Source organism: Rhinolophus sinicus, linkage group LG04 (genome assembly GCF_036562045.2).
Source record: "Rhinolophus sinicus isolate RSC01 linkage group LG04, ASM3656204v1, whole genome shotgun sequence".
In the NCBI taxonomy this organism is placed as follows: domain Eukaryota; kingdom Metazoa; phylum Chordata; class Mammalia; order Chiroptera; family Rhinolophidae; genus Rhinolophus; species Rhinolophus sinicus.
Window position 1 is genome coordinate 104,020,072 of NC_133754.1, and position 19,499 is coordinate 104,039,570.

Consider the following 19,499-nt stretch of genomic DNA (forward strand, 5'->3'; position numbering starts at 1 on the left):
GGTTTTTGGTGGAGTCTTTAGGATTCTATATATATAGTATCATGTCATCTGCACATAATGAACTTTACTTCCTTCCTCCCAATTTGGATGCTTTGTTTTTCTTTTTCTTGTCTGATTGCTGTGACTACAACTTCCAATACTATGTTGAATAGAAGTGGAGAAAGTATTGTTCCTGATCTTAAGGGGAATGGTTTTAGTTTTTCCCCATTGAGTATGATGTTAGTTGTGGGTTTATCATATATGGCCTTTATTATGTTGAGATATGGTCCCTCTATTCCCACTGTCTTAAGAGTTTTTATCATAAATGGCTGCTGCATTTTGTCAAATGCTTTTTCTGCATCTATTGATATGATCGTATGATTTTTATTTTTCATTTTTTAAATGTGGTGTATCCTATTAATTGATTCGCAGATGTTGAACCACCCTTGCATAACAGGAATGAATCCCACTTGATCATGGTGTATGATCTTTTTAATGTACTGCTGAATTCTGTTCACTAGTATGCTGTTGAGGATTTTTGCATCTATGTTCATTAGGGATATCGGCCTGTAGTTTTCTTTTTTTGTGATGTCTGTGTCTGATTTTGGGATCATGATGATAGCGGCCTCGTAAAAAGTGTTTGGGAGTCTTCCTTCCTTCTGGATTTTTTGGAATAGTTTGAGGAGAATAAGTGATAATTCTTTTTTGAATGTTTTGTAAAATTCACCTGTAAAGCCTCTGGTCCAGGGCTTTTGTTTGTTGGGAGCTTATTGATTACTGATTCAATTTCCCTGGTGGTAATCAGTCTATTCAGGTTTTCCGTTTCTTCTTGAGTTAGCCTTGGAGGGTTATATGCAGCTAATTTGTTGGTATGTAGTTGCTTATAGTAATTTCTGAAACTTTTTTGTATTTCTGTGGAGTCTGTTGTCCTTTCTCCTCTTTCATTACTGATTTTATTAATTTGGGTCCTCTCTTTTTTTTGATGAGTCTGGCTAAAAGTTTGTCTATTTTGTTTATATTCTCTAAAAACCAGCTCTTGGATTCATTGATCTTTTATATTGTTTTTTTGGTCTCTATTTCATTTTTATCTGCTCTGATCTTTAATATCGCTTTCCTTGTACTTTCTTTGGGTGTATTTTGCTGTTCTTTTTCCAGATGCCTTACGTGTAAAGATAAACTGTTGATTAGTGATTTTTCTTGTTTCTTTACGTAAGCCTGCATTGCTATGAATTTCCTTCTTAGGACTGTTTTCGCTGCATCCCATAGATTTTCGGTTGTCATGTTTTCATTTTCGTTTGTCTCGAATATCTTTTGATTTCTTCCTTAATCTCATTGTTGACCCACTCATTATTTAGTAACATGTTATTCAGCCTCCATGAATTGGTGTGTCTTCCAGTTTTTTTCCTGTAGGTCATTTTTAATTTCATAGCACTGTGGTCAGAGAAGACAGTTGGTATGATTTCAATTTTCTTAAATTTATCAAGACTTGTTTTGTGGCCTAACATATGGTCTATGTTGGAAAATGTTCCATGTGTGCTTGAGAAGAACGTGTATTCTGCAGCTTTGGGGTGAGATGCTCTGAGAATATCGATTAAATCCAACTTGTCCTATGTGTTATTTAAGGACGTTGTTTCCATATTGATTTTCTGTCTGGAAGACCTGTCCCTTGTTGTCAGAGGTGTGTTGAAGTCCCCTACTATGATAGTGTTACTATTGATCTCTGTCTTTATGTCAGTCAATATCTGTTTTTTATATTTAGGTGCTCCTATGTTGGGTTCATAGATGTTTACTAGGGTTATGTCCTCTTGTCGGATCGATCCCTTATTATTATATAGTGCCCATCTTTGTCTTTTAATATGTTCTTCATTTTAAAGTCTATTTTGTCAGATATAAGTATTGCAACTCCAGATTTTTTCTCATTTCCATTTGCATGAAATATTTTACTCCAACCCTTCACTTTCAGCCTGTGTGTGTCTTTTGATCTGAGGTGAGTCTCTTGTATACAGCATATGCAAGGGTCCTGCTTTCTTATCCACTCAGTCACCCTATGTCTTTTGATTGGAGCATTTAATCCATTTACGTTTAAAGTGATTATTGATAGGTACATAGTTATTGCCATTTTTAAATTTGTAGTTAGATTGTTTACATCTTTCTTCTGCTTCCAGAAACCCTTTTAATATTTCCTGCAATGCTGGCTTGGTGGTAATAAATTCCTTTATCTTATTCTCCTCTGGGGAGCTCTTTATCTCTCCAAGAACTTTAAATGATAGCCTTGCTGGATAAAACAATCTAGGTTGTAGGTCTTTGTTTTCCATCACTTTGAGTATCTCCTCTCACTCCCTCCTGGCCTTCAATGTTTCTGTAGAAAAGTCATTTGATAGTCTTACAGGAGTTCCTTTGTATGTAACCCTCTGTCTTTCTCTTCCTGCTTTTAGGATTCTCTCTTTGTCTTTAACCTTTGCCATTTTAACTATAATGTGTCTTGGTGTGAACCTGGGTGTTTGGGTTTATCCTGGTTGGAACTCTCTGCACTTCCTGGGTTTGTATGTTGGTTTTCTTCACCAGGTTAGGGAAGTTTTCAGTCATTATTACTTCAAATATGTTCTCGATCCCTTGCTCCCTCTCTTCACCTTCTGGTATTCCTATGATGTGCATGTTGTTGCACTTGATGTTATCCCATAGGTCTCTTAAACCATCTTCATTGTTTTTTATTCTTTTTTCTTTCTGTTGTTCTGTTTGGGTGATCTCTGCTAACTTGTCTTCTAAGTCGCTGATTTGATCCTCTGCCTCATCTAACCTGCTGGTAATTCCTTCAAGTGAGTTCTTTATTTCAGTAATTGTATTCTTTAGTTCTAACTGGTTGTTCATTATGATTTCTCTATCCTTCTTTATGTCATCACTAAGCTCCTTAAACATTCTTATCATCAGTGTTCTGAACTCTGTCTCTGATAGGTTGGTTACCTCTATTTCATTTGGTTCCAATTCTGGAGGTTTCTTCTGTTCTTTTGGTGGGATGTATTTCTTTGTTTCCCCATTCTGGGTTACTCTCTGTGTTTGCTTCGATGTATTAGGTAGATCCCCTAGGGTTCTTAGTTTTTGCTGGTTGTCTTATGTAGTATGTGTCCTTTGTATTTGAATTGCACCACTTCCCTATTCTCTGCGTGTGCTCCATAGGTGACCCTTGTGTTGTGTATGTTGTCCTGTTAAAGTTGAGCTTTAGTTGCTTTTGGCTTGTCAGTAGGTGGGATTGAGTCCTAGGCTGATTACTTGTGAGACTTGGCTCTGCCCACTGTGGATGATCTGCTGTTTGAGGGTTGACTGTGTAAATGAGGCTTGGCCCCTCATTCTCTTGTGCTTGTAGAGAATTCCCTCTGGGTGTGTCACTTGTAGGTCAAACCCGGTAATATTCTGGTTTGGTCTGGAGTTGGCCTCTGGGTATATTGAATCTTGTGCCTGTTAAACTGGGCCCGGGTGTAGGGCAATTTCAGAACAAAGCAAATCACCAAGCACAGCAACAGCAACAACCACAACAAAGGAAAAACCAAATACACTCATATGTTAAAACAACCGATGATCCACACTTAACACAGGCAAAAACATCAAAAATACAAAAGGAAAACAAAACACAAAAAGCAGTGCCAGTTTTGGCTTAAGCCCACCAAGTAATCTCCAGGTTGTCCTCTGCTGTACCAAAGAGTCTTCTGTGTCTTGTGCAGGCAGACCTGGCCACCCAGTGCCCAGAGTGACCCTGGGACTGCATTTCTAGATGAATGGGGCTATGGGGTCTGGATGGTAGTTTTTACAAAGTCAGTGCAGTTTCTGCTCTTTCCTGCACATATGTGCTGAGAGTAACACAGCCAGCCCTGTGCCCAGGTCTCCTGAGTCTTAGGGCTCTTCTTCTGTGTGTGTGTGTGTGTGTGTGTGTGTGTGTGTGTGTGTGTGGAGGGCATGAGATTTGTGAGCTGCTGAAAGCCCAGAGCTGCCTCTGCCACCTGCTGCTGACCCCTGGGTGTGTCTCTGCAATTGTGATTGCCCTGCCCTAGGCAGGCCAGAAAGGATGTGGGCTCGGGATGCAGGAGTCTTCTCTCTCCCAGTCCAGTAGTGTCACATTCTTCCCAGCCTCTTCTATGGGTCACAGCAGCTCTTCTATGGGTCACAGCCTCTTCTATGGGTCACACTGGGTCTTCCCAGATCCTGAGCGCTACTGCTCCTCTGTAATCTGACACTACTCCTCAGCTCAGGGGCCAGCTTGAGTCTCTGGAAGGGCGAGGGTAGGATTGGGAGAGTGTGGGGAGGGGCCCACGTATGGAGTTTACGTCCTTTGTCCGATCTAGCGCCCAGCTGGAGGTCTCAGCTGAGGTTACTGCCTCAAACCCTGGATATGCTGCTCTCTCAACAGGAGAGATCAGCTGTGGGACTCATGGAAAGAACCCACCTCCTGGCTCTTGTGGTCTCTGTTCTGTACTGGGACACCCTGCATGTCCGCACACACAGATGCGAGCCGTGTCTCCACTCCTCTCCCTTCCCTCTTCCCCTGCTCGCCCAGTTTGCCCACCTTCAAGTAATCCTCATATGACTCTCTTAGCTGTTCTGTGTGATGAGCAGAGAGTCCTTTGATGGTTTATAGATGTTCAATTGTGTTGTGTTTCGGAGGAGAACTTAAGAAGACAACCTCGCTGCCGTCATTCCTATGACGTTGCTCCTCTTATATATAATTTTTTTTTTAATGTAGGCATTTATTGCTATAAACTTACCTCTTGGAACTGCTTTTACTGCATCCCATAAGTTTTGGTATGTTTTGTTTTCATGTTATTTGTTTCAAGATATTTTTTAATTTCCCTTTTGACTTCCTTTTTTACTCACTGATTATTCAGGGGTGTGATTTTCAATTTTTATGTATTTATGAATTTGCCAGTTTTCCTCTTGTTACCGATTTATACCATGTTTCCCCAAAAATAAGACTGGGTCTTATATTAAGTTTTGCTCCAGAAAATGCCTTGGAGCTTATTTTCAGAGGATTTCTTATTAAAAATCATGCTAGGTCTTATTTTCTGGTTAGATCTTATTTTCGGGGAAACACAGTAGTTTCATACCATTATAGTCAGAAAAGGTACTTGATATGATTTGAGTCTTCTTACATTTGCTAAGGTTTGTTTTATGACCCAACATATGATATTTTCTGGAGAATGTTTTATGTGCACTTGAGAAGAATGTGTGTTCTGTTGTTGTTGAAGGGAATGTTTTATATCTCTCTGTTAGGTCAGTTTGACCTATGGCATAGTTCAAGTCCAATGTTTCCTTACTGATTTTGTTTGGATGATCTGTCCATTGTTGAAAATGGGGTATTGAAATTTCCTACTATTATTGTATTGTTGTCTATTTCTTCAGATTTGCTGAACATATTTTGGTATTGTGATGTTGAATATATGTATGCTTATGATTGTTATATCTTCTTGATGAATAGACCTTTTTATTGTTCTCTATTGACCTTCTTTGTTTTCTGTTACTGTTTTTGACTTAAAGTCTATTTGCCTGATACAAGTATAGCTATTCTGGCTCTCCTTTGGTTTTTCTATTACATGCAGTATTTTTTTCCCCTCCACCTTGAGCCTACATGTGTCCTTAAAGCTGAAATGAGTCTCTTGCAGGCAAAATATACTGGGCACTTGTTTTTGAATCCATTCAGACAATTTGCTTTTTATTTGGAGAATTTAATCCATTTACACTTATAGTAATTTTTGATAGGTAAGGATATTGATGCATAATTATTAGCTAGTAATTTTTGAGAGGTATATCATATTGTGTTCTGGCTGTTTTGTAATTGCCTTTTTCCTTCTTCCTCCATTCTCTTTTACTATCTCTCTTTGTGAATTGATAATTTTCCATAGTGGTATTATTTGCTTCCTTTCTGTTTTTTGTGTATTTTTTTGGTAGGTTTTTGCTTATGTAAGAGATCCTATATAACAGTCTATTTTAAGCTAATAACAATCTGGATCGATATAAAAACTGTACCCCCATAATTTTTTTTTGGTGTCACAATTTACCTCTTTTTATATTGTATATCCATTAATAAATTATTGTAGCTATAGTTATTTTTAATACTTTTGTCTTTTGATCTTTATTCTAGAGTTAAGTGATTAACACACCACCATTTTACAATATTAGAGTATTCTGAATTTAGCTATGTAGTTACCTTTTCCAGTATGTTTTGTATTTTCATGTTTTCATTTTATTACTTAGCGTCCTTTTATTTCATCTTGAAGAATTCCTTTCAGCATTTCTTGTAAAGCAGGTCTAGTTGTGATGAATTCCCTCAGCTTGTGTTCATTTGTGTAAGCTTATCTCATTTCTGAAAGAAAACTTTGCAAGCTAAAGTATTTTGGTTTGGAATCTTTTTTATTTCAGCACTTTGAATGTGTCATTTCACTGTCTCTTGGCCTGCAAGGTTTCTGTTAAGATATTTGCTGATAGCCTTATGATGGTTCCCTTATATTTCTCCCTTGCTGATTTTAAAATTCTCTCTTTGTCTTTGATTTTAGATAGTTTTATTATATGTCTTGGAGAAGATTTTTTTGGGTTTGGAATTTGGGAGTTACCTATTAGCATCATGAACTTGGATGTCCAAATCTCTTCCCAGTTTTAGCAAGGTCTTACCGTTATTTTTAAAATAAGCTTTCTGCTCTTCTCCTCCCGAGGCTCCACTAGTGCATAGATTGTTTCTTTTAATGGTATCCCATAAGTCACGTAGGCTTTCTTTTTACTCTTTTTCATTCTTTTGCGCTTCTGATTAGATGATTTAAATGACCTGTCTTCTAGTTCACTAATTCTTTTTCTGCACATTTTCTGTTGAAGCTTTTTATGAATTCTTTTATTTTAATTTTCTTTTTTTGAAGAGAAGTAAGCCTTCATTTTCCTTGTTTCACAAATACAGTTGGCTGTGCTGGTTGCTTTTGGGGGATTAGTCAAAGAGATCAAGTCCCATATCCTTGTCTGACTCCTCCAACTCTTCCTTTGCTTCAACCTTGGCTGGGCTGCAGCAGCAGCAGGAGGAGCGGCAGTGGTGGTAACGGCCACAGGGGCAGCAGCCACAAATGCAGAGGCATCAGCCAAGAAGGCCTTGACCTTTTCAGCAAGTAGGAAGGTGCAATCAGTCTCCACACACAAAGCCAATACCCACTTACACCCATTGATGATAGAATGGGGTACTGATGCAACAGTTGGATAAGCAATCTGCAGACATACACTGGTAACATTGTGGACACCCTCCAGGAAACAGGAATGCAGTTTCCTCTGTGATTTCAAGCACTTCCGGGTTGTAGATGCTCTCATTGTCAAACACCTGCTGGATGATCAACCCAAAGGAGAAGGGGGAAATGTTCAGTATGGTCAGCACAGTGACTTCGCTGTCTCCAACTTTGTCTGCAGTCTTAATCAGCTGCATATCACTCAGGATTTCAATGGTGCCCCTGGAGATTTTAGTGGTGATGCCTAAAGCCTGGAAGAAGGAAGTCTTCTTGTGCCCCAGACCAGTGTTCTGGGATGGGACAGTGACTTCACAAGGAACAATAGACCAGCGTGGGCAGCAGCTGGCACCATATTGGCCAGCAGCATGTCCCTGACCTCAGTGAGGTCCTCCTTGGTGAACTCCACATTTCCCCATATATAGGCAACAGTTTATCCAGGGCTGGGTTGTTTTCCAGATGCCCTCAGATGGCCTTGCGCATCCCGGTGTTCTTGCCCATCAGCACCGCCGCCTTCCCCTGCAGGGACATGTGGATCTGCTGCATCTGCTTGGAGCCCACCATGTCTGCTCTCACAGTGAAGCATTGTGGATAATCATCCAGAAGTTGGGTGATCTTAAGGAAGTAGTTGGACTTCCAGTTTGCCCTGTCTTCCCTGGGCATCACAGTGGTGCGTCAGGGATTGCCATGCAGGGTGTAAAGATGATGTCACTCTCATGAGGATGCCTGGCAAGAGCATGAATTCTTTAGTTCAGTCATTTATTCTTCAACGCTAGGATTTCTGGGGGTTTTTTTTTTAATGGTTTCTATTTCTTTTCTGAATTTCTCTCTTTATTCATGTATTGTATTCCTAATTTCATTTGGTTGTCTATCTGTTTTCTTATAGCTCACTGGATTTCTTTAAGAGGATTATTCTGAATTCTTTGTCGGTTCAAAGATTTCCATTTTTTAGCATCAGGCATTGGGGTTCCTTAGTTTCTTTTGGTGGTGATGTATTTCATGGATTATATATGATCATTGGTCCTTGTGTTGGTGTCTGTGCATTTAAGGAAGTAGGCACCTCTTCCAGTCTTTCCAGACTGGCTTGTTGGGCAAAGCCCCTCACCAGTCAGCCTGTCCAGAGATTCTGGGTGGACCATCTGGTGTTGTCCGTGGGTAGGCTTGCTACTGGAGTACTTGTGTGGGTAGGTCTAGTGCTTGGGTCAGCATGTGGGCAGGTCTAATGCTGGGTACACAGGTATCAGTATGGTGCCTGGGTCCACTGGGGTGGGCCCTGTGCTTGAATCTGTGGTGATGGAGCTGGGACCACAGTCTGTGTGGACAGACCAGGATTCTGAGTCCTTGGGGCCAATCAGGCACTGGGGGCTACTGGGGTGGGCTCAGCATCTAGGTCCCCAGAGGCTGGTCTGGTTCTGGGACAGACCAAGAACCTGGTTTTGCTGGAGTTTAGGGCCATGGGAGCCAGCATGGCACTGGAGCAAGCCTGGAGTCTGGCCTGTGGTCTGGGGCCTCACAGGCTGGCTTGGAGTTTGGGTCTGCAGGGGTCATTATAGCACTTAGGTGCACCAGGAGCCTAGGTCCATGGAGCTGGCCTTTAGTCGGGGCTGTGGGGGCTGGCCTGCTACTTGGGTGCGCTGGGGACCTGGGGTAATACATTCAAATGTCCAAGAGGTACGTGGAACTTGCTGAAAGTAAAGGAGTAGTAAGGGTAAGGTGGGGAAGGTGCCATTCTAAGTAGAGAGAAGAGTGCTCTCAAGGGTCCAAGTGCTGGCAGCCCTTCTCATAGAGATTCCTCAAGATGATTAAGCCCTGAGTTCTAAGACATCCTGTGCATCTAGAATGGTGGGTGCTAGGTCCTGTCCTTAGGAACACTGAGGAAAGGGATGCAAATCCTTTTCTGTAGGGCCGCATTCCTTTCAGAACTCCATCTGAGAAAGGCAGGAGGAGAGCAGGGTGCATTTGTCTTCGAGCCCTTGGTTTGTTAACGGTACTGTGGTGGAGGGATGCGTTTCCTGACCAGCTTCTGCCTCCCCGGCCTCCCACATTTGTGCACATGCGGTCCCTCTTCCTGGAGTGCCTTTGTGTCAGGTCAGTTCTCGTTCTTCAAACTGAGCTCAGATATCTCTCGAACTCTTTAGGGTCTCCGCCCCTGTATTCTTGCATTCCTTTCTAACAGTTCGCACACAGAACTCAGTTCACAGCCATGCTTCCCCCACAAGGGCACAGATGATATCTCGTTTATCCTTACAGTCCTCATCCCAAACATAATGTCTGACATACCGTAGACATTCAGTGAATGTTTGCTAGATGTATTACCGAATCAGTGTCTCCACATTCTTTTCTTGGAGCCTTGAGGTTCCATTACTGTGTCTACAGGCTTCTTTGCTGGTGGGGTCGACAGAGGCTCACTGAAGGGGCACTGAGCAGTCAGGTCTTGGAGTCCTCTCTCCCACAGCAAGCAGAGGGTCTCTTTTAGAAGTCGTGGTTAAAAAAGGATTCTGCTTGAAGAAAAGGATCTTCTATTTTAATAGTCTTAAATTATTGGTCTAGGCTAGTAGCTTTGAAACATTTTTTAACCCGACCCTCAGTAAGAAATGTGTTTTGCACTGTTTACTGAAACAAGTGTCATGAAACAGTGCTTGCCCTTATTATGTACAATGCCCATTGATATTTTTTCTATTCTGTTTTTTAAAAATGAGGCTCATGCTCCTTATTTAAAATTAATCCCGTTAATCCAGTTAATCCTAAATTGATTTGAATTGACCTCAATTTTAAGAACATTAGTCTTGGTGCAATGGGTTTTGGTATCAACAGAAATTGGGTTCTGATTCGTTCTCCCCCTTTCTTCTGCCTGCCCCCCCACCCCAGTTCAAGCTGTTGTTTCTCAGTCTAGTTGTGTAGGACACAGCTCCCTGGCCCGTGCTGGTATTATGAGCCTTGCGCTGCGCCCGGCCACTCCCCCGCTCCCCTTTCCTCCCCCTGCCCCCCGTCCCCAGGCAGTCGGTTGCCAGTCATCGGTCAGCCTCTCACAGCAGCTCACAGAAGCTCTCCTCAGCTGCCGGCTACTCACTATGGTTGCCGCCCACTCACGCTGGCCGCTGGCCATCCATGGTGGCACACAGCAGCTTGCAGCAGTGCATGGCAAGCCATGGCACCTCCGGCCGCTCATGGCAGCCCAGCTCCAGGGAGAGCTGTTCACAATCTTAGCTGTAGATGGCGCAGCTCACTGGCCCATGTGGGAAACAAACCAGTGACCTTGGGAGTTCAGAGTAAGGTGCTCCAACTGCCGGAGCCACTGGAATGGCGGGGGTTCTGATTCTTACTTGACAGTTTTCTACCTGTGTGATCTCAGGTCCTCCGTTTTCCTATCTGTAAAGTAGACACACTGCCTGTCTTTCAGGTTGTGGTAAGGATTAAATGTGGTCATGACTATAAAGGAATTGGTCCAGGGCCTGATATACCGTTAAAAACAGATACTCTTTGTGCTTTGGGGAACAGATCTACTATAGTCTGCTCAAGTCTGGACACAAAAAAATTAAATACATTCTACAAGTTCTATGGTTTTTCTCACCATCAGAGCATTTAAGATGAAAAAATACAGAAACAATTTTACCTGTTAGGAATTGAAATTGTTTTAATAAATCCCAAAATCAGAATATAGATCTCAATCCAGTTTTATTAAAAATACCATAAATAATTAGAAGTGACAGCAGGCTAATGAAAAATTGGATGAGAAAATTAGTTTAGAGCAAAAGAATTCAGTAACTTAATGCCTATATTGGAAGAAATCAAATGTTTAGCCTTACATTAACGCGAGGGGCACTTAAAATTCTTTTTGAAAAGTCACATTTAAGACAACCACCAACAGCATAAGTATGCTAAAACAGAGTAAAGTAACCTTTTTTTTTCCACTTTATATTATAGGTGTGTTGAAGTTGTGAAAGCCTCCCAGTACGTAGAGCTAGCAAATGACCTGGAGATAAACAAGGCAATTACGTACCTGAGACAGAAGGACTTTAATGAGGTAAGTTTTAAAAAATTAGATGAACTTTCATGGTAATTGGTCAAAGCAATAATATAGGAAACTCCTCTCTAGAATAATGTTACCTGGTTATTCTAAAGTTGAGTGATTTAACCTAATTCCATTAGTGTGGTATTACTTTGAATTTTAACCTGCTTGTCCTGTTTCTTTAAAAGTATAAATGCTTTCCATGTAAAACATGGTTGGTTGCTACATTTCTCCAGCATATTCTAGTCCAGAGGTCAGCTTTCTCTTAGAGGCTTTCTAGCTGTTTGCTGAAGCTCTAATGTGTTTCAGAATCAGGTACGATGTAAAGGAGAGGGAAGGCCAGGAGCCTGAATAACAGCCCGAGGCTTCCACCCACTGTTTCCACCAGGGCAGCTGTCCTGTTGTCTCTTTGGTCTGTTTGGTTTACTCATTGACACCCACTGGGCGTAAAAGGGTCCCATTGCTAATCACAGTTTCAGAACAGGCCAGGAGTTCTCACTGCTGCCTTGCTACCTGTTACCTCAGGTGGAGGTGGGACAGGTGAGACATAGTTGTGACAAAACCAGAAGAATAAAAGGGAGGGGCGACAAAAGAGAATATACAGAATGAAATTAGATATCCTAGTTTATAAAACCATTGATTAGTGTCACATGTACTGGCCACTAGAAAACTCAGCTCCTTCAGGTTTAGACCCAGAGAGCAAAGGCCAGAGAAAGCCACCGTGTCTTTCCAGTGTCCTATCCCAAGTCTGCGTGTTCAGCCTTTCTTCCAGTGAAGGACCTGCCTTCTGTCTAGAGGACACTAGAAATGACAGATGCCTCTACCCCAAGACGTGACAGTAGGTCAAGGCTGCCCCGGTGTCCGTGCTGTGACTGTGTTATTGCCGCAGTGCAGCTCTCTGGGCTGGTTCTGTTGTGTAGATGAATTTTGATGCTTAAAATTGTCTCAGCATCCGTAAAGCACTAAAAAGACTTTTCAAAGAGTGTTTATATCTGTTCGGTAATTTGATCATCAAACCCTTGCTCATTAAAAATGCCACTGACAGCTCTCTGATGCTGCTGTCAGGCTTTTTCAGTGACAGGTAAGTGGGATAAATTGGTCCTTGTTATCCTTCTGAAGTCACCTGTGGAACAAAAAATAATGTGTGTGTGCAAGAAGTACTGTTATATGTGACAAAATAGGGAAAACCGTGTTTGCCAATTTTCTCTTGAACTTTATTTTTAAATGGTCTTTTTAGAAAGATGTAACACTGTATTACCATAGTTCATGTTTAAAACTATATCCATTGAGGAATAAACTCTAATTTTTCCATATTAAAACTCATTTTTAACCCAAATTTTATTGTTTGTTGCTTTTCTACCTAGCCTCATTCAAAATATCTTTTTTATGTGCATTTTCAAGAGTTTGATACCAATTAGTTTACCTATGTTTTAAAAATGTAATTTCTATTTTCTTTTCAACATTGCTGCTTTCTTTGTGTTTCTTTTGTTTGTATATTGTATGTATGATGAGATGGGTATGATAGAATCTTAGTTTGAAAGGAACACTATTAGGTTAAAAAGTATTGGGCTGACATAACTCATAATGATCATTTAATAAAGACTATTTACAATTCAAAGTAAAAGAGAAAAATGTATGCTTTCTTACATAAGGATATAACTATAGTTAACTCTAAACACTTTTTTTAAGGAGAGATGCTGAAGTCTCAGAGCGGGATTCTTTGTGATGATAGGGCTATTGTGTAGTCACCTTTATCATGAGAAAGACGTTTGCTAAAAAGCCAGAGGTTGGGGATGAAGTACCAGTGTGGTCTGAAGGTCACTGATAGTGTGGGGGCAGACGTGGTGGCATGCTGAAGCAGTGGCTGAATGGATGGCATCTGCCAGGAAAGAAAAATGACACGAAGATCTATCTATTTCCTTCATGGGTTTTGAAAACAACAACCCAAACCAACAATATTTATTTTGATTACTTGTTTTGCCATTTACAACAAAATTTAACTTTGTTAAGTGGACTTTTATCAGCTTCATTTGTATATGAGACAAATGTTGGAGACTCATTAATTGAACTTATAAAGAACAGTTATGAAAATAGCCCATTTCAGTCAAAAATAGCTAAGAATATTCCTTTTATTAGAATAATTAAGTAGACTTTAAAAATAGTTTATAGTTTAGAAACTTAAAATATGAACTATGTTTTTATTCTGTCAGATGTTCTTAAATGGATGTTTTAAATTCAGAATAATTTTGGTACTTCTTTTAAGTAATAGCTTTGTATTACATTGCTTTTTATAGTAACCTTTTGGGGAGAATAATTTGGTGTTAAATGCAGTCTTAACACATTGTTACTAATGAGCCACAAATTAGCAAATATCAGAATTATAAAACCCAGCACATTTCCTTGACTCTAATATGAATAGCTGTTTCTAAGGGGAACAATAGAGACTACTGTTGAGCTTTTTAAATTGTTGTCTGTTAGCTTGCTTGATGCTCTGCTTGATGGCTGTCATAAATACTAGAGAGCAGCTTTGTTTCGAGTCACTTGGCACCAGAGAGGTTAATGGATGTGTGAGTTATTCCTGTTCACGTGCCTTGTGTTTTAAACTAGCACATACATTTGTGACACCATTCAAAAGTGAAGGTGGAAACATCTCAATTCTTATTCAAAGTGAAATGCAGCTGATATAGGTAGAGACTCACTGTGGCTTTTCCGTGAGTGGTGCAAGACGCTGAGGGAGCCAGTGAGGTCACTTGCCCAGGGTGAGCAGGACAAGCCACAGTCACTTCCCAGGTCACAGTTAGGAGCTTCTTTGGCAGTTTTAGAGAAGACCCTTCCAAGAACATAAGTGAGAAAGAGAATCTCAAATGTTTGGGATTTTTCTTCCAGAGTTTACTTAGTGGAATTATAAATTGCTGACCTAGAAAATCCCAACAGTTTTCTTTAAAGTTTTCTTCAAAAACCCTGTGAAAAAGTAATTATTTACTCATATTATCACCAAACTTTATGGATCTCCTGCCATTAAAACAAAGTGAGTCCACACGTTCAGTGGTGCTTCCTGTGCGGCCAGACACAGCACAGCACTCAGGTTTGACTTCATCAGCTATTTCCGACCGCGACAGCTCACGGCCGCTACTGGAAGAGCTGAAGTAGGGTTTTCTCCAGGAGCAGGAGGCATCACGAGGCCAAGCATTTCCTCAGTAAATGTATTTCAAAGGAAGGAAGGCAAGCCGGTCTTTCTGTCCTTTTTTTTTTTTTTCCCGTGAAATTTCTCAGTAATTTTCAGGTTGAGTACTCACTCACCTTTCAGGCAAGCTGGCTGACCACTGCAGATGTCCTGTTTGGTTAGGATTATCTCAGCCCTCCAGGTGGCTATAACATACTTTGATTTGTCATGACTTGAAAATGTAATTATATAATCAGACCATGTTTATAATACTCCCAGAACTATTTTCTTTCTGTCATCGATTTTGGAAAATTCTCAGCCTCGAGTCTTTCTTCCCTTTCTGGGATTCCAGTTGTGTTTATGTGAGACCTCACCATGTTCCCGTGTGTCTCTTATGTTCTTTCTGAAGAATGTTCTTTTCACCTTTTCTTTTGCTACACTTATTTAGTCAACATTTCCTAGGACCTTGACCTTCAAATCCTGGTTTCCTCAGTAGCTCTCCAGTGTTTGACCTTCAAAAAATATTTCTAGTGTTTGACCTGACTTTTCTAATTGTTCTCTGTAGGAAGATGGTCTTCTTTTTATAGGCTGGTCTCTGATTGCCAGAAGCAGAAATTCTAGAATTACTTTGTAAAAGGCAAATTGGATCGTGTCCTTGAGGTAAAACCTCACTGCCCAGGCATTGTGCAGGGAAACAGTATGCTGTGTCACAGGGCTGAAAGGCTCTCTTCAGCTGTGTCTGATCTGCCGTTAAGTCCACCTACTGTGGTCGTCCATTATTATACTTTTAGTGTCATTTTATTCTTTTTAGGAATTTGTTAATTCTCAAGTGAAAGTCTCACCTTGCCATCTGTTTTCTTAAACATATTAATCCACCTGTCTGTGCCCTCCCCCATCTTACACTCAGATACTGAGTTTTTCCCAGCCTAAGCCTGAATACTGTCATATTACAATGGTGATAACTTTCAGATGTTTTATTTCTAGGCTGTAGAGACCTTAAAAATGTTTGAAAAAAAGGACAGTAGAGTGAAAAGTGCAGCTGCAACCAACCTGTCATCCCTGTATTATTTGGTAAGTTTTGTTTTTTTATAAGTAAGAGTTGATACTATGGTATTTTTCTGTTGCTAAATTCCCTCCTGAGGAGAGGCTCCCGGGTGCCCCAGCCACACCCTGATTTGACCCCTACCCTGCAGCCATTTCTTACTTTGAGAATCCTTTGCCACGAGAGAAACTGGAGACGAAAGGTATTAAATGCCACCAAATAGTACACTTTTGAAGGGTCAGTTCTGTGATATGTAAGTTTATCTGTTGTTTAGAAGTTCGGCCCGGAAGCAGTCACTGAGTGTTATGGGACAGGGTGTAGGGATAACACGTGCACAGTGATAGAGGAGCTGGCGGGAAGGTGCCAGGGCTCAAGGACCTTTGCAGCGCTCAGCACCCAGTGCAGGCATGTCCTGTGGCCACTAGAAGAGGGACTTCACACAGCAGCTGCCTCCTCTGTGGGTCCACCGCCAGGCTCTAGGCACCTGGCCCGGGGCAATCTGAGGACGAGCCGGGTGTGGAGTGACGTGAGCGAAGGCAGCGTGGGACCCTGGGATTTTGCATCAGGCCTGCATCTGATGGCCAGAGCAAGGCCTGCGGAGAGCAAGGCCGCTGCTTCACGTCTGCATTCCGTATGTCCCAGAACGTCCCATCCACCAGCTCTGACAGCCACACAGGGAATGGGAGTCTCGGAAATGCGGGTCGTGGCCTAGCCGAGCTGACAAGGCACAGGTGGACATGCCACCTGAGACTGGAGAGGTCCGTGTGTTGCACATGAGTGATGGCAGCGAGATGAGGCAAAGATGACCGGTAGCTGGAAATGCAAGGCGTCATGGGTGCTGCAGCCAGTCTGATGGGACAGTCAGACAGTGATGCCTTTGTAGCTACTTCAGTGCGTGGGGCGTGGAGAGCACCGTGTTCAGTAAGTAATGACATGGAGTCTGGGCGTTCGGAATGGAGCTGCCTACATGTAAATAGTGACACAAACCATGAGACTCGAGGTCAGTCATAGGAAATTTGGGTTGCTGAAAGCACTTGATGAGTACAAGTCTTTTGTAGAATAAGCCAATCAAGACTAAGATATGTAAAATATTTGTTTCTGCTTTTCATATCTGTAATCTCAGAACAGTTAGAAAAAATATTTGATGAACTTTAAAGAATATGTATATATTTTGTACTTTATTTAGAAAAATGAATTTGCACAAGCCAGCAGCTATGCAGATTTAGCTGTGAACTCTGATAGATATAACCCATCAGCTCTCACTAACAAAGGGAATACAGTGTTTGCAAATGGTGACTATGAGAAGGCAGCTGAATTCTATAAAGAGGCTCTAAGAAATGATTCTTCTTGTACCGAAGCACTTTATAATATTGGTAAGTAAAACGGGAAAAATTGCTTTACAGAGTTCCAACTCCTTAGGAAGAAGAGTTGACTTCCTTGTAATGAAAAGCGGAAAGGAAGACTTGGATTACAGATTATTTTTAAACGTTTTAATCTGTGTAAAATTTGCACAGATGTTGTCGTATTGCCTTCTAAAGAGACTTTTCCAATTTCTGTTTCCACCACAGTGTGTGTGTGAGACTGACTGATTTGGATATTGTAATTGAACTTTTGCCAAACTGATGGGTGGAGAAAAACTCATTTTCTTCCTTTTTAATTATGAACAATTTCAAACATAAAAAAACATACAGAAAAAATAAACACCTGTGTACCTACTACCCATATTTAACACATTTTAACATTTTGTCATATTTACTTCAGATTGGTTTTAATAAACAAAATGTTGTAAGACCTGAAGGCTCAGCACCCCTTTCCCTTCCCTGCCTCTCAGAGGCCACCTGAAATGGTGCCATTCCTCCTTATCCCTGAGTTTGCCGTGTTCCAAACACAGCTTGATGCAATGCAGTGTCTCATCTTGGATTATTAATGAAGTTCGTTTTCCAGTTTTCTTCTCCCTGCGTTTTGGTTTGCATCTTTATTCTCTTTTGCGTTATGACCTTTCCTCTGATATCTATGGATCCAGTTGTGTCCTCATATACAGGAGTGTGCAGCTAACGCTGAGTTGGGGTTCCGAGACATGGATGAAGCTGATGGGTGGGCACCCTGCCGCAGGGCCATCTGATCTGTCCTTTTGGAGAACTGCCCATCAGGCAGGTGCACCTCTCCTCTCCTGCCAGCAGGGAAAAGGAAGCCCTCGCTGGGCTGGGGGAGAAGAGGTGACAGATAAATGATTTTAGGTGCAGTCAAGGAGGGCCTCACTGAGGATCTCCTTACCGCCATAGTGGAAGGGTGGGAGGGTAGGACCATTTGGGTGTCTGGGAAAAGAGCATGACTGACAGAGAGAACTGGACGGAAAAGTCCTTCATGCAGAAGGTGCCTAGATATGTCTTTATCCTCTTTATGTGTTTTAAATACTTGTCCTAGTCTGTTGCCTGACTTTTGACTTTATAATTTCTTTTGTCAAGCAGAATTTTTCAATTTTTTATATAATCAAATTTGACTTTTTGAAAATTTGTGGCTTCATTTGTTTATTACTTCATGAAGCCCTTTCCTAACCCATGATTTTTCCTATATTTTTTCATAGTTTTACAGCTTTGTGTTTTTTTATTTAGTTTTAAAATAAATTTTGAATTTATTCAAAACACCAATAAATTCAAAATAGGAATCTACTTTTTTTTCTTTCTTTTAGTTTTTTTTAAATTGCGGAATATTAGGGAACAGTGTGCCTCTCCAGGGCCCATCAGCTCCAAGTCGTTGTCCTTCAATCTAGTTGTGGAGGGCGCAGCTCAGCTCCAAGTCCAGTCGCTGTTTTCAATCTTTAGTTGCAGGGGACGCAGCCCACAGTCCCATGTGGGAATTGAACCGGCGACCTTGTTGTTCAAAGCTCACCCTCTAACCAACTGAGCCATCGGCCACCCCTACATTTTTGTTTATGCATAGACAGTTGTCCTAGCACCATTTACTACTAGATCCTTAGTCCTTACTGATTTCCAATGCCCATTAACTAAATTCTTTGAGTCAATTTTGATACTGTTTATTCTGTTGTATTAATCTGTTTGTCTGTTCACCTCCCCACTATGCTCAAAAATCACTGAAGTTTTATATTTATAGCATATTTTAGTGCCTGCCAAATATTAGTGGAACAGCCCTGCCCCCGCCTTGTTGTTCTTTTAAGAAATTCTGTTCATCTTTGTTTTCTCTTCTGGGTGACTATTTATGTCCTTTTAAAGGTTCACTCTGTTACTTTAGGAAAATACTTATTCCTTTTTTTCTCTCCTTTTTAAGGCCTTACCTATAAGAAGCTAAACCGGCTCGATGAGGCTTTGGACTGCTTCCTAAAGCTCCATGCAATCCTGAGGAACAGTGCCCAAGTTCTGTACCAGATAGCCAACATGTATCTTATGTGCCAAGTTTGGGCCCCTGCTAATTCACTCAGTTGGTGGCCAAGTGCCATTATTAAGTGAGCTTAACCAATGAAGTAATTGATGAGGCTAACATTTTAAACCCCAACTGTCAGATTAATTACCATGTGATGGAAATATTTGAGTGATCCTGTTTTCCTTCTTTTTAAAAAAAATTATTTATTTTCAATTACAGTTGACTTTCAGTATTATTTTATATTAGTTTCAGGTATACAGCATAGTGGTTAGACATTTATATAATTTACGAAGTGATTCCCTTAATAAGTCTAGGACCTACCTGGCACCATACATAGTATTACAATAATTCCCTATGCTGTACTTTACATCCTCATAACTATTTTGTAACTACCAATTGTACTTCTTAATCCCTTCCCCTTTCTCACCCAGCCCCCAAATCCCCGTTCCCTCTGGCAACCATCAGTTTGTTCTCTGTATCTATGAGTTTGTTTCTGTTTTGTTTATTCACTTATTCTGTTCTTTAGATTCCACATATAAGCAAACTCACATTGCATCTGTCTTTCTCTGTCTGACATACTCCACTCAGCACAATCCCCTCCAGATCCATCCATGTGGTCACAGATGGTGAGATTCCATTCTTTTTTATGGCTGATGAGTGATCCTGTTTTAAAAGATCATTTGCATT

General features: G+C 41.0%; 1 protein-coding gene and 1 pseudogene across 9 annotated transcripts in view; one reads left to right on the forward strand and one right to left on the reverse strand.

Annotated features, from left to right (window-relative positions):
- IFT88 (intraflagellar transport 88) overlaps positions 1–19,499 on the forward strand; it is a 129,337-nt gene that overhangs the window by 63,634 nt on the left and 46,204 nt on the right. For all 9 annotated transcript variants that reach the window (XM_074330134.1, XM_074330139.1, XM_074330137.1 and 6 more), the window contains 4 exons: positions 11,145–11,244; positions 15,377–15,463; positions 16,621–16,807; positions 18,720–18,828. In XM_074330134.1, the coding sequence (XP_074186235.1) occupies positions 11,145–11,244; positions 15,377–15,463; positions 16,621–16,807; positions 18,720–18,828 (483 nt within the window). The remainder of the gene's footprint in view (positions 1–11,144; positions 11,245–15,376; positions 15,464–16,620; positions 16,808–18,719; positions 18,829–19,499) is intronic.
- Positions 6,938–7,883, reverse strand: LOC109436840 (large ribosomal subunit protein uL10; annotated as a pseudogene).